This window comes from Leptopilina heterotoma, unplaced genomic scaffold, assembly GCF_015476425.1.
Source record: "Leptopilina heterotoma isolate Lh14 unplaced genomic scaffold, ASM1547642v1 Lhet_52, whole genome shotgun sequence".
NCBI classification, from domain to species: domain Eukaryota; kingdom Metazoa; phylum Arthropoda; class Insecta; order Hymenoptera; family Figitidae; genus Leptopilina; species Leptopilina heterotoma.
The window spans coordinates 3200123-3223040 of NW_025111114.1; the positions used below are offsets into that span (position 1 = coordinate 3200123).

The window sequence follows — 22918 nt, forward strand, 5'->3', positions numbered from 1 at the left end:
TCTGTAAAGAATTTTGTAATTTATGAAAATAATTAAATTCTTTCGAGGAATTCAATACAAATTGAATATTAGAATTAATTTAATTCTCGTAAACAATTTTATTAACAAATTTTTAAAAAATTAAATTCTTTTGACGAATTTTAATAAAATTTTTCTAAAATAATTATATTTTCGAGGAATTCAATTAAAATTTTATTTAAAGTAATGGAAATTTTGGGATGAGTTTTATTATTTTATAAAAATAATTAAATTCTTAATAAGAATGTTATTATAAATGAAAATAATTGAATCTCATATTTAAAAATTTTATGATTTATGAAAATAATGGAATTATTGCGAAGGAATTTATAAAAAAAAATTGTAAATTGAATTCTTGTGAAATTTTTTTAATTTAGGAAAATAATTAAATATTTACGTGGAATTTTATCAAAATTTTATTAAAATAATTGAATTCTTTTGGAAAATTTTATTAAAATAGTAGATATTGTAAATCATTGAATTGAGGAAAATTTTTGAAAATAATTGAATTTCTACGAAGAATTTTATTACTTTTGAAAAGGATTGAATTTCTGCGAAGAATTTTATTAATTTCGAAAATAATTGAATGCTTACGAAGAATTTTACTATTTATAAAAATAATTGAATTTTACAATGAATTTTCTAAAAAATTCCTGAATATAATTGAATTTCGGCGAAGAATTTTGCTATTAGAAAGATAATTTAAATGTTGACGACAATTTTTTTTAAATTTTTTTAAAAATAATTGAATTTCTGCGAAGAATTTGATTTATTTTGAAAATAATTAAATTCTTTCAATAATAATATTGTCATTATTTAAGAAAATAATTGTCTTCCTCTAAATGATTTTATTATTTATAAAAAGAATTAAATCCCTGAAAAGAATTTTTAAATTTATGAAAATAATTTAATTACTGAGAAGAATTTAATGCGATAATTTTAAAACATTTGATTTTTTCGAAGAAATTTATGCAAATTCTATTTTTAATAATTTAATTCCGGTGAAATTTTTATTCTTTTTGGAAAATAATTGAATGTTCGTCTTGAATATTATCGAAATTTTTCTTTAATAATTAAATTCTTTTGGGAAATTTTATTAGAATACTGGAATATTGAAAATCATTGAATTAAGACAAATTTTTGAAAATAATTGAAATTTCGCCATGAATTTTATTAAAATTTTTGAAAGTAATTGAATTTTTGTGATGAATACTATTATTTTTGAATAAAATTGAATTGTGTCGAAGAATTTTGCATTTTATTTATAAAGATAATTGAAATGTTGACAATTTTTTTTTTTTTTTTTTATTTTTTAAAAATAATTGAATTTCTGCGAAGAATTTTATTAATTTCGAAAATAATTGAATTCTTACGATGAATTTTACTTTTTATAAAAATAATTGAATTTTACAATGAATTTTATAAAAATTTCCTAAATATAATTGAGTTTCGGCGAAAAATTTTGTTATTTATAAAGATAATTGAAATGTTGACAAGAATTTTTAAGAGAATTTTTGAAAATAATTGAATTTCTGGAAAAAATTTTAATATTTATTAAGATAGTTGAATTCTTTCAAATTATTGTGTTAAAATTTTTAAAATTGAAACTAATTTCTAAAGAATTGAATTTAAAATTTTTCAAAAAAATACTTCATTAAATAGAGTAAAATTCAAGGTAATTTTTTTATAATTCGTGATAATTTCATAGTTTATGAGGCAAACAAGAAAGACACAACAATGCAGAATTTTCTTATAAATTCTGAACATTTTATTTTTTTACAGTAATTCTAATAAAAATTCCTGAGTTTTCCCTGACCAATTCTACTTTGCCTGATTTTTCCCTGAATTTCCCTGAATTTCCCTGTGGCAGGCAACCCCTGCAAAATCTAAATAAAAATTGACTCTCGATTTACTTGAAATATAATTTTCAAATTTCTCCTTCAGATTCCATGGGGTTTCTCGTTGTCCTGGGGACGACCGCCAAAAGTGGAGCGAGTCGACACTGGAAGTCCAGCGGAACGATCGGGCTTAAGGCCCGGGGATCATGTCGTTTTTGTCGAGACAACAAACGTCGTGACAAGACCACGGGAGGAAATTTTGAATTTAATTCAAGCGGCGACAAATCAATTAATTCTCGAAGTCTACAGGAAAGGCGGTGTTCAGTCCTCGTTAAATCGTCCCAGTTCGGTGAACATTCAAGCGCCGACTAGTCAGCATCATTCCGTCACATTCACGGCCGAGGTCGGTACCGGTGTCCTGGTGTAATTCCCTAAAACAAAAATCCAGTGAAACTGTCAAAAATTCTCGCCTCATTTTAACACATCAAAAAAAAAATCAATGGCACTGTCAAGCGTAGCCTCTGTGTTATCTTAATTTATAATTTTCATCATTGGTTTTTTTTTTATTTTTTACTTACACGCAAATTGCGCGTTTTTCAGAGCTTATAATAATTATTACTATATTATTATTATTATTATTATTATTATTATTATTATTAACAATATTATTATTTTTAATATTATTATTATTACTATTATTATTATTATATGATTATTATTATTATTAATATTATTATTATTATTAATATTATTATTATATTTTTTATTTCATGTGAAGTTATATTTATGTATTTACGTTACGTTGCGTGACTCATTTTTTGTACATTATTTTCGCCTTTGTAAACAAGTTTTATATATATTCGAGCGTGAAACGCTCTTGAAGTCGATTATATTCTTCCCCCGGGGGAAAATTGATCAATCTAGTTTTATTACCGAAGTGAGATTATGTTTTGTATATCATTAAGTTCTTTTGTTGGCAACAAGTTTTGTTTCAAATCATAAATCATTGCATATTCATTTTTTAATCCTCCTCCAATTCCTGGCATTTTTTTTTCGTCTGAAAATATGCACTTTTTTCAATCATATTGTATTTGTAAAATTGCATTTTGCAATTTTTTCTCAGAATATTCTGAAAATTTTTAATTTCCTGTTTTTCTAGAATTTTTTTTTTTATTTTAGAGAAATAAGAAATTTTTTCGTATCTTCTGCAAAAATTGCAAATGTAATTTCTAATTTTTTTTTTTTTTGTCTTTTTTATTAGACAAGGAACTTGAAAGAAATTTAATGAAAGTTTCCCCTTCTAGAAAAAGGGGTTTTTTTTTTTGTTTCGAAAATATTTTTCGCATTTGTTTCTTTTTGCTAGAAGGGTTGTGTATTTTTTTGCTTGTATGTGAAAAAGAAAGTTTGGATCGATTAATGAGTTTGTTTATGGTGAAAAAGGTATTGAAGAAATCGGCAATTGTCAATTTTTTATTGAGGAAGTTACCGAAAAAAAGGATTCGTAGCTCGAGAACACTTGGGCCAGTAGAAGGAGTTAATTATTCGCCAGTATGTTCAAGGGTAATATTAATATTCAAATCTAATAAAAAGCACAACCAGTGTAACTCCAAATCTTAATGGCAATCGCACTTTTTCAATAATCTCAATTTTCACCGAAAATTTTTTTTTAAAAAACATTTTAATACCTGCAAAAAAAAAAAAAAGAATAACGAAAAATTCGATTTTAATCTGTAAAAATTAATACAAAGAAAAAAATTTTAAATACGAAATCTGAAAATTATTATTTAAAATTAAAAATAAAAATTGTTGCAGTTGAAACAGTTAAGCGAAAATTTGAAAAAAGTGTGATTGAATTTAAATCTATGTGTCTCCAGCAATTCCATAATATTTTACAAATCTTTAAATATACATAAAAAAAATTTCAAACATTTAATTTTTACTGCTAACAAATTATCAAATTAGCAGTAAAAAAATATTATCCTTTTTAATCATTTAAACTTTCGAATGGGATAATTTCAAAAAAAATAAAATAAAATCAAGAAGCAAAAATTTTGAGATGAAAATTCCAGAGAAGAGCGGCTTTTTCTACTCACAGAAAGGAAATTATTGTTATGTGTGTTTGCACTTGAAAATTTATTTTTATTTCGCAAATCTGTATGTGTGGAATGTCCTCAACTAATTTGAGAAGACTCTCAAAATAATTACTCGCCATTTTTAATAGAACTTTCCAAAAGTTTCTCTTTCTTCTAAAGACTTGATTTTTTTTTTGTTAAAATCGAGTTAAAAGCAACTCGAAAATTATATTCGTTCCAGCTCCTTTCAATTTGAGGGTTTTCTTAATAAATTTCAGGTCTTGACAATCACTTGGATCAACATTGGTGTTTTTCTTTCAATGGTTCGAACGCTCAATAAAATTTTCGATAAAAAATGAAATAAATAAAATAAAAAAATAAATAAATAAAATAAAATCAATAAAATTTGATAGTTAATTTTCATTAGAATGAAAAATCTGGACTTAAATTCAAAAACTGTAATTACATTCTCATCAGTTGAGAAGAAATAGTTTTGTTGAAAATTTACAATGAGTAGATTAGAAAATTCAATAAATAAATTTCATAGAGAAATAAAATTGGAATATTTTATTGAGCCGCATTTAAAAGTATCTAAATTGATAATTACTTTTTGTTTTTGTTGGTGGCTCTTCAGCAGGTGTTGCCCAGCTTAACTCCGGACGCGCCACCGGAGGAAGAATTGAAAGTAAGGGAATCACGTTATTGTGCAGCGTTGAAGAGTGGACAGACGAGATTTCTGACCCCATTGGCTGAGCAGAGGGAAGTTTTATCGTCAACTGATCATATGATACTTTTTCAAAATCTCGAAGAGTTGCTCAAAATTTCCGAGGAGATAAAAAATGATGGTGCAGCTATTGAAAGTTATTTGTCACGAGTGCCCAAGATAATAGCCTCATATAGAAGATATCTTAGTGGACTTCAAAGAGCTTGTTGCCTCCTAGTTGCTCTTAGAAGGAGTTCTTCATTTGCAAAATTAGTCGCCGAACCCGCCGTTCCCAGGAGGAGAAATCCTGATCTCACTGGTGTTTTGCTCCTTCCACTGGAACATTACAGGTCAGATTTTTATTGGTGACAATTTTTCTCTTTTTTTCATTGACAATTTTTTTCTTTTACGACTTTCTTCTTTGACTTTATTTTTCTATGGGAACTAAGATTTTCAAAATTTCTAATTCAAACCTTTTAAAATTCAATAACGTTTGTTTACAATTCAATTTTACGTGAAATTTCGATTATTCGGAAATTCTTCAATTAAATATACATTAGAAATTATTCTCCTGAATAATAAAATTCTTCACAGGATTTCAATTATTTTTAATACAAATTTAAATAAAATCCTCGAAAAATTTAATTATTTTTAAAAAAATTTTTGCAAGAATTCAATTACATTTCACAAAAAATAATGAAATTCTTCGCTGAAATTTAAATATTTCCAAAATCTACTATTTTAATAAAATTTCTCAAAAGAATTCAATTATCAATTATTTTTAATTCTTTTTCAAAAAGTTGCTCAAGAATTTTTAAATCCGTTGTTTACAATTCAATTTTTCGTGAAATTTCAATTATTCGGAAATTCGGAAATTTTTATTCTGTATTTTATTTTTCATTCGGAAATTAAAAAATAAAAACTTTAAAAAATTTCGATTACGCTTTTTGAAAAAATTAGTTCCATAGAATTTTTAATTCAGAAAAATTCAAATTTTCAAAGATTTTAATTTGAAACTTTTACAAAATTCAATTATTTCTAAAAATTTCAATTATTAGTAACTTCTTCAAAATTCAATTATCTAAAATTTTAACTGAAATTTAGTTTTAAATCAATTTTTATTAGAAAATTCTACGAGAATTGAATTATTTGAATACAAACATTGTTAATTTATTGAATAATTGAATGTTTCTTCAAAATTGAATTCTCATAAAGAATTTTTATCAACAAATTTTTAAATAATTGAATTCCTGTAAAATTTATATTTTTTTGGAAAATAATTGAACGTTCGTGTTGAATATTATCGAAATTTTTGTTTAATAGTTAAGTTCTTTTAGGAAATTTTATTAAAATAGCAGAATATTGAAAATCATTGAATTCCGAAAAATTTTTGAAAATAATTGAAATTTTGCCATGAATTTTATTTTAAATTTTGGAAAATAATTGAATTTTATGACTTTTGAAAATAATTGAATTTTTATGATGACTATTATTATTTATGAATACAATTGAATTTTGTCAATTATTATTTGAAATTTTAACTGAAATTCAGTTTTAATTCAATTTTTATTAGAAAATTCTACAATTCAATTATTTAAATAGAAAAATAAAAATAATATTTAAATATAAATTTAAATAAATGAATCCTTTTGACGAATTTTAATAAAATTTTAAGAATAATTACATTTTTCGAGGAATTTTTTGGTTTTGAATTTGTAAATTTTACTAATAAATAGTAATTTTCACAAATTTATTAGTAAAATTTACTAATTCAAAAGCAAAGTTTTACTAACAAATATGTAGAAGTTACTATTTATTAGTAAAATTTTTTAAAATTCAAAAGCAAGAAACACTTTTTTTTTAAACATTTTTGAAGTAATATTAGTAATTTAATTCTCAATTAAAACTATATTAAAAATAATTGAATTATTATAAAAAATGTAATTAAAATTTTTGAAAATAATTAAATTCTTTTGACGAATTTTAATAAAATTTTGAAGAATAAATACATTTTTCGATAAGTTCTATTAAAATTGCATTAAAAATAATTGAAATTCTGCAATGAATTTTATTAAAATTTTTGAAAATAATTGAATTCTTGTGATGAATACGATTATTTATAAATAAAATTGAATTTTGCTATTCATTTAAAAATAGATAATTGAGAGGTTGACAATTTTATTTTTTGGTTTTTTTTTTTTTTAATAATTGATTTTCTGCGAAAAATTTTATTAATTTCGGAAATAATTGAATTCTTGTGATGAATATTGTTATTTATGAAAATAATTGACTTCCTCCGAATGATTTTATTATTTATAAATATAATTAAATCCCTGAAAAGAATTTTTAAATTTATGAAAGTAATTTCATTACTGAGAAGAATTTAATGCAAAAATTTTGAAACATTTGATTTTTTTAAAGAAAATGCAAATTCTATTTTAAATAATTGAATTCCGTTGAAATTTTTATTCTTATTGAAAAATAATTCAATGTTCGTGTTGAATATTATCGAAATTTTTGTTTAATAATTTAATTCTTTTGGGAAATTTTATTAAGATAGCAGAATTTTGAAAATCATTGAATTAAGACAAATTTTTGAAAATAATTGAAATTTTGAAATGAATTTTATTAAAATTTTTGAAAATAATTAAATTCTTGTGATGAATATTATTATTTTTGAATAAAATTGAATTTTTCAAAGAATTTTGCTATTCATTTATAAAGATAATTGAAATGTTGACAATTTTTTTTTAGGTTTATTGAAAATAATTGAATTTCTGCGAAAAATTTTATTAATTTCGAAAATAATTGAATTCTTATGATGAATTTTACTATATTTATAAAAATAATTAAATTTTACACTGAATTTTATAATAAATTTCTGAATATAATTGAATTTCGGCGAAGAATTTTGCTATTTAGAAAGATAATTGAAATGTTGACGAGAATTTTTAAGAAAATTTTTGAAAATAATTGAATTTCTGGAAAAATTTTTAATATTTATTACGATAGTTGAATTCTTTCAAATTATTGCGTTAAAAATTTTAAAAATTGAAACTAATTTGCAACAGAATTGAAATTAAAATTTTAAAAAAATACTTCATTTAATGATTTAATAAGTAATAACTTTATGGCAGTTCTTCAATAGAATTAAATTACTTAAAATAAATTATTGTCTGAAATAGAGTAAAATTTAAGGTGATTTTTTAGAATTTGTGGTAATTTCAGTTTATGAGGCAAATATAGACACAAAAATTCAGAATTTTCTTATAAATTCTAAAGATTTAATTTTTTCCAGTGTTTTTAATAAAATTTTAATAAAAATTCCTGACTTTTCCCTGATTTCCCTAACTTTTTCTTGACTTGTGTCAATCCTGAATTTACTTTAAAATTGATTTACCTTTTCAAGTGAAATACGAATATTTTTTTTCCTTTTTGCAGGGAAATGACAAGATTGCTGGGACTCGCTTGCCCGAGAAATTGCCCGCAGGCGAGGGATTTATTGCAGGGTTATAGAGAAGCAACATCGAACGCAGGAGTTATGGAACCACCACGAGACACTGGAAAACCGTTGTTGAGTCTGCAGGAAATGGAATCGAGACTTGTTTTTGCGAGATGTAAACCATTTTGCCTTGCCACACCAGGAAGACAATGGTTTGAAAAATCCCTTTTACTTTCTTCTCGCGTGCATCTAAAAACACGAATTAAATTTATTCTAACAATCAAAAAAGAATCTATGATAGAAAATTATTGTTTTGGTAAATTTTTTACTTATATACTTTTTAGGCTCTTTGGTGGCGCGTTGACGAAAGTGGAAAGTCGAGCGTCCTTGCAATCGACGTGGGCTCTTCTTTTGACCGACATCCTGGTGTTTGCTCGAGTTTCACGAGATCGTGTTCTCTTCGTTACGGAGGAGCCTCTTCATCTCTCGAGCATAGCGGAAGCCTGCTTCAATGTTCGTAAAAGACCCACGGAATTTCGATTGCAAATTGCACTCGCCCAGAGTGAAAACGGTCATCTGGAAACTATTCACACCGGTGGATGCAGTCCGCACAGTCGACCGAGAAGAAGAGTCCTGATCCTCAGAGCTGCAACTGCGGAACTAAAGGCCGTTTGGCACAATTTACTTCAACGGCAGATGTAACTATTTTATTATTACTTAATTCAAGTCGACTATCCCTTTCAATTTTCTTCAATTTTCTTTGAAATGCGCCACATTTATTTCTATTAACAAGAAATTGTTTCTATTTAAAGAATCTACATCAACACTTGCTGTGGTGACGCTCCTCTTGTAGATAGTCCAGAAGAAACTCTAAACGATAATTTTAATTCAATGAATGCAACGAATCTTGAGGTCAGTATAAAACGTAGGACCTATAAAAAGATTAAATCAGATTAAAAATTGAAAAGTTTCCAAAAGTGTAATTTTAGTTGAAAATGGTAAACAATTGAAAGTAGTTAATTGGTAAACAATTGCCATTGATTAATTGGTAAATAATTCCAGTATCATGAAGAAATACAACATCATCACGATGACGATAAGGAAAAGTTTGAGGACAGTCTTGATATTATCAAGGATTCGAATCACTTGGCTCAGTGGGTTCAAAATTCACACCAAATCCCATCGCCGGATCAGGAAGTCTCACTCGAGGAATGGACCGCCGAGGAATTGGCTCTTCGAACTCCGAGGGAAAATTGTGAACGGACTTTAGAATACGCTGCTGAAGAAACTACTACTGTCAATTCCGATGTCGAACAACAAAGTACAACCTCCAGTGCAAGTTTAAATACCGTCAAGTCCAGTAATGTGTCCAAGAAGAATGGATCCTATCAGATTCGCGAGACGACCATCAGCATCTGTAGGAGATGTCACAAGTAATACTTTAGTAATATACTTAATTGAAAAATTTCAAAAAAAAAAAAAACAAACAAACAATTACGGTTTGAATCTCTACTCCGATAGAACATCTAATCAACACAAATTCTCGAAATTTAACTCATCAAGTGTTCTAAAAATGAGAAATTCAATTATTTTAATAAAAAAAAAATTCTCGTCAACATTTCAATTATCTTTCTAAATAGCAAAATTATTCACCGAAATTTAATATTATATTCAGAAATTTTTGTAAAATTCAATTATTTTCATAAACAACAATATTCATCACAAGAATTCAATTATTTTCAAAATTAATAAAATTCTTCGCAGAAATTCAATTATTTTCAAAAAAATATAAAAAAAAATTTTCGTCAACATTTCAATTATCTTTATGAATAAATAGCAAAATTCTTCGACAAAATTCAATTTTATTCATAAATAATAGTATTATTCACAAGAATTCAATTACTTTCAAAAGAGTCATAAAATTCAATTATTTTCAAAAATTTTAGTAAAATTGATGGCAAAATTTCAATTATTTTCAAAAATTTTTGTTGATTCAATGATTTTGAATATTCTACGATTTTGATAAAATTTCCCAAAAGATTTCAATTATTAATAAACAAAAATTTTGATAATATTCTACACGAACATTCAATTATTTTTCAAAAAAGTAAAAATATCACAGGAATTCAATTATTTAAAATAGAAGTTGCATAAATTTAGAAAAAAATCAAATATTTAAAAATTTGGCATTAAATTCTTCTCATTAATAGTAATTCAATTATTTTCAAACATTTTGATAAAAAAACGTATTTCTTGCTTTTGAATTTTAGCAAATTTTATTAATAAATAGTAATGTCTACAAATTTATTAGTAAAACTTTGTTTTTGATTTAGTAAATTTTACTGATAAATTTGTGAAAATTACTATTTATTAGTAAAATTTACAAATTCAAAAACAAAAAATTCCTCGATAAATGTAATTAATCTTAAAAATGTTATTAAAATTCGTCAAAAGATATCATTTATTTAAATTCATATCTAAATATTATTCTTATTTTTGTGTTTAAATAATTGAATTGTCGTAGAATTTTCTAATAAAAATTGGTTTAAAACTGAATTTCAGATAATAATTAGATAATAATTGACAAAATCAATATTATTCGTAAACAATAGTATTCATCACAAAAATTCAACTATTTTCAAAAGTAATGAAATTCAATTATTTTCCAAAATTTAAATAAACTTCATGGCAAAATTTCAATTATTTTCAAAAATTGTTTTGAATTCAATGATTTTCAATATTCTACTATTTTAATAACATTTCCCAAAACAATTTAATTATTAAACAAAAATTTCAATAATATTCAACATGAACATTCAATTATTTTCTAAAAAAAAAATATAAATTTCACAGGAATTCAATTATTTAGAAATTTATTGATTTAATTCTTTATGAGAATTTAATTTGAAGAAATATTAATTTTATAAATATAGAATTAAATTATTCAATAAATTATCTATGTTTGTATTTAAATAATTGAATTCTCGAAGAATTTTTCTAATTAAAATTGATTTAAAACTGAAATTCACTGAAAATTTCAGATAATAATTGCCAAAATTCAATTTTATTCATAAATAATAGTATTCATCATAAAAAATCAATTATTTTCAAAAACTTTAATAAAATTCATGGCAAATTTTCAATTATTATCAAAAATTTTCTTAAAAATTCTCGTCAACATTTCAATTATCTTTATAAATAGCAAAATTCTTCGCCGAAATTCAATTATATTCAGGAATTTTTTATAAAATTCATTGTAAAATTCATCGTAAGAATTCAATTATTTTCGAAATTAATAAAATTTTTCGCAAAAATTCAATTATTTTCAAAAAATCTAAAAAAAAATTGTCAAAATTTCAATTATCTTCATAAATGAATAGCAAAATTCTTTGAAAAAATTCAATTTTATTCAAAAATAATAGTATTCGTCACAAGAATTCAATTATTTTCAAAAATTTTAATAAAATTCATAGCAAAATTTCAATTATTTTCAAAAATTTGTCTTAATTAAATAATTTTCAATATTCTGCTTTTTCAATCAAATTTCCTAAAAGAATTTAATTATTAAACAAAAATTTCGATAATATTCAACACGAACACTCAATTATTTTCCAAAAAAATATAAATTTCACAGGAATTCAATTATTTACAAATTTGTTTATAACATTCTTTATAAGAATTCAATTTTAAGAAACATTCAATTATTTAATAAATTATTTATTTTTAAATTTCAATAATTGAATTCTCGTAAAATTTTCTAGTAAAAATTGAGTTTAAAAATTAATTTCAGTTCAAGTTTTAGATAATAATTGAATTTTGGAGAATTTACTAATAATTACAATTTTCAGATATAATTGATTTTTGTAAAAGTTTCAAATTAAAATCTTTGAAAATTTAAATTTTTCTGAATTAAAAATTCTATGGAACTAATTTTTTTTAAAGAGCTTTATCGACATTTTTTAAAATTATTGCAAATTTTTATTTTCTAATGAATATTTAATTGAAGAATTTCCGAATAATTTAAATTTCACGTAAAATTGAATTGTAAACAAACGGATTTGAAACTTAAAAAACTATTTCAAAAATTATTAAAAATAGTTGATTTAGAGAAGAATTTTAGTTAAAAATTGTAGAAAATAATTATTAAATAGAAATGATTCATAAATAATAAAACTCATTGAAGAATTTCAATTATTTTTAAAACAATTTTAATCGAATTCCTCGAAAAATATAATTTTATTTTTAAAAATGTTATTAAAATTCGTCAAAAGAATTAAATTATTTAAAAATTTGTTGATAAAATTAATTATGAGAATTCAATTTCATGAAACATTCAATTATTCAATAAATTATCAATGTTTATATTTAAATAATTGAATTCTCGTAGAATTTTCTAGAAAAAATTGATTTTAAAAATTAATTTCAGTTAAAGTTTTAGATAATAATCGAATTTTGGAGAAGTGACTAATAATTGCAATTTTTAGAAATAATTGAATCTTGTAAAAGTTTCAAATTAAAATCTTTGAAAATTTAAATTTTTCTGAATTAAAAATTCTATTAAACTAATTTTTTTCAAAGAGCTTTATCGACATTTTTTAAAATTATTTCAAATTTTTATTTTCTAATGAATATTTAATTGAAGAATTTCCGAATAATTTAAATTTCACGTAAAGTTGAATTGTAAACAAACGGATTTGAAAATTCTCAAAGAAAAATTTTTTCAAAAATTATTAAAAATAATTTATTTAAGGAAAAATTTTAGATAAAGATGCTAGAAAATAGTAATTGAATTGAAATGATGAAAATAACTTGGAAGAAGTTTCTGTAACAATATTTTTATAATTTAAAATAATGATTTTATCACTCAGTCACCTTTAATTATTATAAAACACGAAGAAATGTATTACTCCGAGTCTTCGACTCGGAGTGATCCATTTCTTCATGTTTTATAATAATATTCTTAAAAGTTATTGAATTTTAAAAAGTTTGAATTAGTAATTTTAAAAATCTTAATTCAAATTTTGAAATTTAAAATTTTTTTTTTTTTTATGAAAAAAAATAATGATGAAAAAAGCTAAGATTTTAAGTTATTGATATTTTCGAATAAAGAGTAGAGATTCAATTTCGGATATCATCAGCGAATATTAATAATACTCACTGAATTAGAATGAGAATTTATCGCTTTAGATCCGGTTGTCCGACACCTCCGCTAGTTCGCGATCCATTTTCACCGATTCCACCGAGAATTTCCGTACTGCCACCAACTCCGGACATTTGTACGAGGCACAAATTGCGAAATGGTTTGACCGACAGTCAAGGACGTGACAGTCCAGCGAGTGCATCGGCCGATGGGAACACCGAGGAAGGTAGTGAGGACGATCTCGATGTCGATGGAGAACCACCTTACAGGTTTTTTTGAACAATCTAAAAATAAAAATGCACCCCCCCTCTTAAAACTCTTGCATGTGTAGAATGTAGAATAAAATCATTTCTGAGTATCACGGAATAATTCAACTTCAATTATTTCAGAATAGTATTTCTTTTTTTTAAAGAGCCTTACGGAGATTTGGAACATTGAGCAGTTTAGATCAGGATGATGAAATTGAAGAGCCAACTGAGGAGGAATCACAGGAGCAGGAATCGCCAACGGGCTTTAAGGCGTGGACAGTGAAAGCGAGTAATTATGTTGTCAGTAAAATGACGTTACTGGAACATTTTGGCGATCAATTTTTACAACCGCCATTACCGCCAGAGAGAACGGAATTTTCATTGGAGGGTAACGATGAGGAAGGCACCACTTCCGGTGGCACATCGGGTGATGATATTTGGGGAACACCAACCTCTGGCGGTCCTGATGATGAAAGTTTTACTGCTAGTCCGGTAAGAGATCCATCGTACCAGATTCGACAATTCTCGAAGGTACGGGCTGAATTACTGGCGCAGTCTTCGTTTTTTCTCTTTTTCTTTTTTCACAATTTCACTTTTTTATTCTCTAAAATTAGCTTTTGCTTTTCTTTTGCAAGAAGCTTCTTCACAGTTGATTTTCACCCTAAAAATATATTTTTACATATTAATTAATTACTGACAGGATTAAGATTTACTAATAGAAATAAAAATTATGTTCTTCATAATTTAACCAGAAAATGTTACGCTAGAAACGTGATATTCAAATTTATTATTATTATTATGCAAATTAAAAAACTTTTTATTTTCAAATATGAATTTTTGAATAATTTCAAACTCAAATTTAAAAAAAAATGCAATTATTAACTAATTTACTAATTAATAATTCTTGTTTATTAATTTCAAAAATTTTTTATAAAATCCTTAGTAAGAATTTAATTATTCACATGAATAATAACATTATTCGTAAGAATTCAATTATTTTTATAAATAGTAAATTTTTTTGCAAAAATTCAATTATTTTCGAACAAAATTTTAATAACATTTCACGAATAAATACAATTATTTTTTTTATTTCAATGAATCCTTCGAAACAATTCAATTTTTTTTAAATAGTAAAATTTTTGCAAAAATTCAATTATTTTCAAAAAAAAATTTCACTAAAGAATCCAATTTTTTCTTTATTCGATATAAAGAAAAATTCAATTTAAAAAAAAAAATTTACGAGACAATTCAATTATATTTTTATAAATAGCGAAATTTTTTGCAAAAATTCAATTATTTTTTAACATTTTAATGAATCCTTCGAAACAATTCAATTTTTTTTAATAATAAAATTCTTTGCAAAAATTCAATTATTTTTAATACAATTTTAATAAAATTTCATGAAAGAATTCAATTATTTTTTAATTTGTAATAATATTTTTCGAAAAAATACAATTATTTTTTAAAATTTCATGAAAGAATTCAATTATTTTTTAATTTGTAATAATATTTTTCGAAAAAATACAATTATTTTTTAAAATTTCAATAAATCCTTCGAAAAAATTCAATTTTTTTTTAAATAATAAAATCTTTTCAAAAATCCAATTATTTTCAAAAATTTTAATGAATCCTTCGAAACAATTCAATTTTTTTTAAATAATAAAATTTTTGCAAAAATTAAATTATTTTCAAAAAAAAATTCAATAAAGAATTCAATTTTTTCTTTATTCGATAAAAAACTTTGCAAAAATTTAATTATTTTCAAACAAATTTCACGAAACAATTCAATTACTATATTTATAAATAGCAAAATTTTTTGCAAAACTTCAATTATATTCAAAACAATTTTAATAACATTTTATGAAAGAATTCCACTTTTCTTTAATTTTTAATAATATTTTTCGAAAAAATTCAATTATTTTCTAACATTTTAATAAATTCTTGGAAAAAAATCAATTATTTTTCTAAATAGTAAAATTCTTTGCAAAAATTCAATTATTTTCAAAAAAATTTCACTAAAGAATTCAATTATTTTTCAAAATTGTAAAATCTTTTCAAAAATTCAATTATTTTCAAAAAAATTTCACTAAAGAATTCAATTATTTTTTTAAATAGTAAAATCTTTAAAGAAATTTTATTATTTTCAAGAAAATTCCACAAAACAATTCAATTATATTTATAAATAGCAAAAATTTTTTGCAAAAATTCAATTATATTCAAAACAATTTTAATAACATTTTATGAAAGAATTCCATTTTTTTTTAATTTTTAATAATATTTTTAAAAAAAAATTCAATTATTTTCTAACATTTTAATAAATTCTTCGAAAAAATTTAATTATTTTTTAACATTTTAATAAATCCTTCGAAACAATTCAATTATTTTTTTAAATAGTAAAATCTTTGCAAAAATTGAATTATTTTCAAGAAAATTCCACTAAAGAATTCAATTTTACTTTTAATTCGTTATAAAATTTTTCTAACGAATTTAATTAAAAGATTAAAAGATTTAAAATTAAAAGTTTATTAAAGTTACAATTTTTACTATAATTTATGTAAGAAAATGTATTTTTAGTTTTTAGTTGTACAAATTCGGCAAAACTCGATTAGCTTTTTTTTTAATCAAATTTACTTGCAAAATATTGTACATGTAAAAAAGAATTGCTTCTGCTTTTTTATTAATTATGAATTTTTTTTTCAAGCATGTGAAACTTAACGAATACCATTTTGTACATAATCATTAATAAATATTAATTCAAGTCAAATATTCAGTCACTCAATATCTAAAAACCAAATTTTTAAATTCTGTTATTTTGTTAATCAATATAATTATTTATGTTCAATAGATTTCTTTTTGATAAAAAAACGAGTAATTTTGAATTTTTTAAGATGTTTAAAATTTTTCTTATTTTGAAATTGATCTTTTAGTGAAAAGAATAAAACATAAATGTGACGCGCTTCCAAGAAAGGGATGTTAGATTTATCTTGATTAAAAATATTTTAATTTTTAAAGATCTTTTATAATTAAAGTAAAAGATCGTTTTTAATATTACGAAAATTTGAAAGCATTTTTTATTGAATATTTTAGGTTTAATGAAGAGATTAATTTTTAATAGTAAATTGATTCTCTTTGTATTTTTACCACATGACTCGAATAAGTTTATTTTTTCTCTAAAAAATATAAACATAATCTCAAATTTTTTGCTTATAATTTCCTTGGGAGCAGCGCGAATTTATCGTATTTATATAATTTATTCTGTCAACAAATTTTCAGAGTTTTAAAATTTCTTTTCCATTAAAATTAAAAATTAGTGCACGTTTCAGACAATCGAAGAGCACAACAGCCTGTACCTTCAATGAAAGTAATTTTACAAAAAAAAAAATTAGTCATTAAACAGGCTTCACAGCATTGTTTTTTTTTCTCCTCAAAAAATAATGGAGATAATTTTTTTTTATCAAATTTTTAATGTTGTAATTGTAAATTACTCAGGGTTGCCACAAAAATTTAATTTTGTTTTTCCCTGACTCGGTGTGATTAATATCTTCATGTTTTATAATAATTTAAATTTCCATAAAATTTTTCAAAAAAAAATTAAATTATTTAAATATTTTAATAAAATAAAATTCTTCACAGGATTTCAATTATTTAAAAAAAATCTAATAAAAATTCGTTGCTAGAATTCAATTATTCTCCTAAATAATAAAATTCTTTGCAAAAATTAATTTATTTTTAATACAATTTTAAATAAATTCCTCGAAAAATGTAATTATTTTTAAAATTATTTTGCATGAATTTAATTACATTTCACAAATAACGAAATTCTTCGCTAAAATTTTAATATTTTCAAAAATCTACTATTTTAATAACATTTCTCAAAAGAATTCAATTATCAATTATTTTTAATACTTTTTGCAAAAGTTTTATGAACATTGTCAAATCGATTTGTTTACATATTCAATTTTATGAAATCAAGATTATTCGGAAATTCTTCAATTAAATATTTGGAAAAAAAAACTTCAAATAATTTTTAAATAAAATTCAATTAAACTTTTTCAGAAAAAATTAATTCTACAGAATTATTAGTGAAAAGTATGAAAAATTCAAATTTCTAAAGATTTTAATTAAAAATCTCTTCAAAATTCAATTAATTCTAAAAATTCAGGCTATAATGCTTTTAATATTCAATTACTAAGTAAAACTTTAACTGAAATTAATTTTTAAATCAATTTTTATCAGAAAATTTCACGTAAATTAAATTATTCAAATACAAAAATAAATAAATATGTATGTATAATTGTATTAAAAATAATTGAATTTCTGCGATGAGTTTCATTATTTGTGAAAATAATTGAATCTCTCTGTAAAAAATTTTATTATCTATGCAATTAATTGAATTATTGCGAAGATATTTTTAAAAAAAATTATAAATACATAGTTGAATTCTTGCGAAGAATTTCAATATTTGTGAAATGTAATTGAATTCTTGCAAAAAAAATGTATTCCATTTTTTTTAAATAATTGAATTCTTTTGGAAAATTTTATTAAAATAGTAGATATTGAAAATCATTGACAAATCATTTTAAGGAAAATTTTTGAAAATAATATTCTTTCGAGAAGAATTTTATTATTTTTAAAAATAATTGAAATTTCGACGAGAATTTTTTTAAATTTTTGATCATAATTGAATTTCTGGAAAAAATTTTATTACATTTGAAAATAATTGAATTTCTGCAATTATTTGTAACTTCTTCAAAATTCAATTTTTTCCAGTATGTTAATAAAAATCCTGAAATGTTAATAAAATTCCTGACCAATTCTTCTTTTTCTGACCATTCCCTGAATTCCCTGACCTGTGGCAACCCTGTTACTATACTTTCGAATCTAAAATTTAATTAAACAAACGTTTATATTCTGTAATGAATTAATTTGTTCATTTCGTTTTCAGTGGAAGGGTAAAGAATTTAATTTCCAACAATTTAAAAGAATAAAAATTAAAATTTTGTCAATAAATGTGTTTTATTTGTTAAATTTTAGCTTATGTAAGGCCTGAATTGTTTCGATTATTTCTTATTGACAGAAAATAGTAATTTTTATTTAAATAAACATTGAATTGTTTAATCGATTGAAACTTAAATTCTCTACGTTTCCACTAAATCTAAAATCAGAGTGTCTACTATTTTCGTTCAACAAAATTTCTATGGTTATTTCCCGGCTTTGTCTTCATTTTTACCGGTTTTTTTTCTCATCAAATTTAAAATAATGTATTTGATTTCGAACATAAATAAATCTACAAATGGCTTCTAAAATGTTTATTAGAGTTTTTATGAATAATTAAATTCTTTTGACGAGTTACTTTAAATTTTTTGAAATCAGTGACTGATTTTTTACTATCAAATTAATTATTTTTAACTAATTTTTTAGAGAACAGTATAAATATCTATAAAAATTGAAATAAAAAGCTATTTTTTAAAAAGAAATAAAAATAATAAAATTTTTTTAATTTGGTGAAAAAATTCTCGGTTTGGCATAAAATTCCTGGCTTATTCCCGATTTTTCCGGTTAGTAGACACCCTGTAAAATTGATCAAACTTTAAATAAAAAAAATACGAAATTATGACATGTAGGAGACTAACTTTTATTCCGATTGTTTGTCGGGCACTTGAAGGAAGTTGATAGACTGTGAAGCCTGCAATAAGCTTCGCACGCATCTGCATGATCATGCTTGCCCTCTGTTTGCCAAGAATCACTAGCCCGAGCTGTGCCTGACTTCCATAGCCGCCGACCAACAATTCTTCTGGTGCCTTCGGTGAAGATAATTTCGGCATGTCGAACGACGATGACGACGACGACGCCGACGAATTGGACAGCGAGGATTGCCTCCTGCCCGAATTGAGTATAGATCAACTTCTCGGAAGTGCGAGTCTAGGCTCGATAAAGGGTTACCTGGGCCGAAGACGACTTGAACCATTGCCCGAAGAGGAGGATTCATCGGGCAGCGATAAGCATCAAGTTGGATGGTGGTGACAGAGGTTTCCAAAGGCGACCTCACAAATTGTCGATTCAACAATTGAAGAGCGAGGTCGTAATTTCGCTCGACTCACACAAGAGGACGAGGAGTTTCGTCGTAAAATTCTCGATCTCCATCGAAAGCTCTCCGACGTCGATGAAGATGCAATCACATCGAGACGCACCAATGAAATCGAACGTCTACGCGAATTGGAAATGGTGGCGAAACGTGCCGAGGAAACATTCGACAAAAATTCCATTGAAGTTGCTCGTGAACGTATTCGCGAGAGCCAATCGGATCCAATCCCAGGGCCGAGTCTAGAAAAACAATTACGATTTAATGTTGATTGTGATAAAAAAAAATCCGACGGTGATTCAGAAGATAAAGAAGATAAGTCTGGATCGACATTTTTAAAAAGCTTACGTATCCGTCGACGAAGTGTTAAATTATTAAGTTTCTTGAGCGGTAAAACCTGCGACAAAGCGCAAGAGGAACGTGCCAATAGATTATTGCGAATGTACGCAACGGATAAAGGATCAAAAGGGCCGAATACTATTTCCATCCATCATACGTCCAGGGACAGAAGATTTTGGAGACTTCGCAATCGTAGAAGATCAAGTTCCGCGTGAAAGAAAAAGAAAAAATTTTCCTCACAATTCCCTCCTTTTCTCTACATTTTAAACTCCAGGATCGTTCTTTCTAGAGCGTAGAGTGCCAATAGCGGAAGATAGTCTAGTAACCTGGATCTAGACTCTTCTTTAGCCTTTCACAGCGTTTCGATTTTTGACATTTTCCCATTTTCAAAATGTACTTTTTCTGAAAGAAAAAATGTCAAAAAATTGTTATACGAAATTATTGTAATGATGATGAAAAAAAAATTAAAACCGCATTGTTGTAAATTCGTCCAATGACGATTTAGTCTCAAAAATGATGTTCCGATCAAAATTATCACACATTGTCCAGTGCTCGTCGCACATTTGTACATTGATCGTTCGGTTCTTCTGCAGTCTCCGTACAAAGCTGCAAAGCGGCCTAGTAAAAAAAAACAGAAAAAATAACATCTTTTCAAACAAAACAAAAAATTATTCTTCGAGCTTGTTTCTCTTGCTATTAAAATATCAATTTAAGAAAGAAAAAACACCTTTATGGAAAAATAAAATTTTCCAAGTGCAATTACTTGTTAATTCACTTTAAACGTTTCTTATAAATAAAATAGGTCCGCACGACTGATCCAAAGCGGCACTTCATCTTCCACTTGAAAAATTGAACCCATTCAATGATTTAAGGAACTCATTAATACATTTTAAAAATCTTATTATTCGTAGTTATGTAAAAGTGGTCCGAAACTGAAAAATATGAATAAATTACATTATTTGTTCAAACTGTTCTTCATTCGTTCTTTTATTCACTCACCTTTTTTTGACAATTTTCTCCCTTTAAAAACGGAAAACTTTTTCAAATATTATGAATAAGAAAATAAAACATCAAATTAGAAACAAAATTAAGAAATTAACTTGAAATTAAAGAAAAAATTTAATTAAAGAACTTTTAATAGTAGGAATAATAATAATATAGTATTAATTATTAAATAGAAAAAATTTAGATAATTTTTTTTTATTAACAAAAAAACGAAATTTAAAATTTACAAATAATTTCTTTTCACCTTAATCACCTTTATTGACATTATTATAAACAGAACCGTTAGAATCGATTGGATTCATCCATTTGTGTCGTAAATATTTTCTCATTGTGTTGCCATCGAATTTCTTGACGTTTTTCTTAAACCCGTCAAGAGCATCTAAACGTTTCTGATCGACTCGCGGGAAAATCATAAGTTTTCCACTCTCGTGCAGGTAAGTGTCCTTATTTGTTAAAAGATCCTTTGGTAATTCTTCGGGTAAATCAATAGGCGTTATTTTAATTAAATGTTTAACCTTCATTAAAGACTCACAAATTTGTGGTGTATTTTTAACAATCGCTAACTTTGCATCATACTGCGAAAAAAAATAGAATTCATATAAATATTTAAAGAATCATATAAAAATTCAGGGCTCAAACCAGTGAAAGTACTTTAAAAAACCGATTATCTACATTAATTTTTAATAATTTTCGAAAAAGTTCTTTGAGAATTTCCAAATCCATTTGTTTACAATATTAAATTTTACGAATCCAATAAATTAATTTTAAAATTAAAAATATTCAAAAAAGAAATGATAAAATAATTCTAAGAATTCATTTTAAAATTATTTTCATGTAATTTTTCGCAAATAATTGAATTTTTTAAAAGAATTTTTGTATAAAATTTAAAAAAACAAAAAAATGTGGTATTTCGTTGCAATATTTGGAAGAAAAGTCGAAAAAATCGCAATATTTAAAAATAAATCGAAAAAAGTCTCAATTTTCTTAATTTCCGTGACAAAAAAATTTTTCTTTCTATCATTTCCCTGACTTTACGGACAAAAAATTTTTTTTCCCGACTTTACTGACATGTGTCCACCCTGTTTAATTATAATTTAATTATTATTCTTACAAAGTCGTCAAATTTCAAGTGACTCATAATTTCTTTGTCCCAATACGGTGATCCGCTTAAGGATTTTACTTGTTCCACCATAAGTAATTTAGATGGTTTAATTGGAGGATCTTGATGATCGAGTTTACTGGAAAAAAACCAAATAGTAAATACATGAATTAATAATTTCCATTAATGGTAAATTTTTATACTATAAAACTATCTAAGTTCGAAGAAAAAATAATTTTAATTAAAGTTAAGGATAGTTATAAAAGTAATATAAATTCAGTTTCAATGATAACAATTAGAAAATACGTAATTATCTTACCGTGGATATTGATAAACACCGTTGTAATTTACAACATCATTTTGCCAGAGTTTTTTAACACCTTTCGAAAGATACTTTCCCCTTCTCGTAACTTTATACGAATGTTTATACGCTTTATACAGTTTATCCATTTTATTCTGAATTAACAATAAAACGATTAATAATTCACTGAGATTATCAAAATAAATAATAGTTTTTTCAACGATGACAGTTTATTCAATTTTGTAAAAAAAGAATAATACCCTTTAACAGAAAGGATAGTAAAATAATAAATTTTTAGGTAATTTTATGTAACTTACTGCTAAACTTCAACGAGAGCTGATTAAAATTCCTCTTTATATTAATTATCTAATATTCACTTAACTTTTTGCCCACTTTTTGACAATTTCTTTTTCACGTTATTACCAATTTAGAGGTTATGTTCGGCACATTGTTGTGGTCAGTACGCGCATGCGTAAACCGTAGAAACCGGAAATGAACTGTAATTTAATTTATTTTAAACTTTTGTTAAAATTTGTCTATATTTTATTTCATATTCGGTTCTTACTATTTATTTTCTAATAATTAATAATAATAAAAGTAATATTATTGTATAAAACAATAATTTTACAAA

At 24.2% G+C, this 22918-nt stretch overlaps 3 protein-coding genes across 6 annotated transcripts in view; 1 reads left to right on the top strand and 2 right to left on the bottom strand.

The window, feature by feature from the left end:
• The window catches only part of LOC122508019 (paired mesoderm homeobox protein 2-like), a 150520-nt gene extending 148452 nt beyond the window's left edge, over positions 1-2068 (bottom strand). The window contains exon 1 of the transcript XR_006302185.1: positions 1932-2068. The gene's annotated coding sequence lies outside the window, so the exon portion shown is untranslated. The remainder of the gene's footprint in view (positions 1-1931) is intronic.
• Positions 1-19496, top strand: part of LOC122508012 — a 65846-nt gene extending 46350 nt beyond the window's left edge. Inside the window, exons 8-17 of one of the 4 annotated variants that reach the window (XM_043621076.1) lie at positions 1963-2259; positions 3297-3416; positions 4563-4981; positions 8073-8285; positions 8418-8771; positions 8886-8985; positions 9136-9506; positions 13261-13482; positions 13626-13992; positions 19237-19496. In XM_043621076.1, the coding sequence (XP_043477011.1) occupies positions 1963-2259; positions 3297-3416; positions 4563-4981; positions 8073-8285; positions 8418-8771; positions 8886-8985; positions 9136-9506; positions 13261-13482; positions 13626-13992; positions 19237-19485 (2712 nt within the window). In that variant the 3' untranslated portion in view covers positions 19486-19496. Of the gene's footprint in view, positions 1-1962; positions 2260-3296; positions 3417-4562; positions 4982-8072; positions 8286-8417; positions 8772-8885; positions 8986-9135; positions 9507-13260; positions 13483-13607; positions 13993-19236 lie in introns of those variants that run through there. The other 3 variants (XM_043621077.1, XM_043621079.1, XM_043621078.1) reach the window with 3 other exon arrangements.
• A 1570-nt stretch (positions 19497-21066) lies between these two features.
• On the bottom strand, positions 21067-22763 carry LOC122508023 (39S ribosomal protein L30, mitochondrial). Its single transcript, XM_043621092.1, has 4 exons — positions 22605-22763; positions 22306-22442; positions 21999-22125; positions 21067-21462 (listed from the first exon to the last, which is right to left on the bottom strand). Exons 2-4 carry the CDS (start codon positions 22434-22436, stop codon positions 21133-21135), a joined length of 588 nt encoding a protein of 195 aa, XP_043477027.1. The 5' UTR covers positions 22437-22442; positions 22605-22763; the 3' UTR covers positions 21067-21132.
• Between the last annotated feature and the right edge of the window lie 155 nt (positions 22764-22918).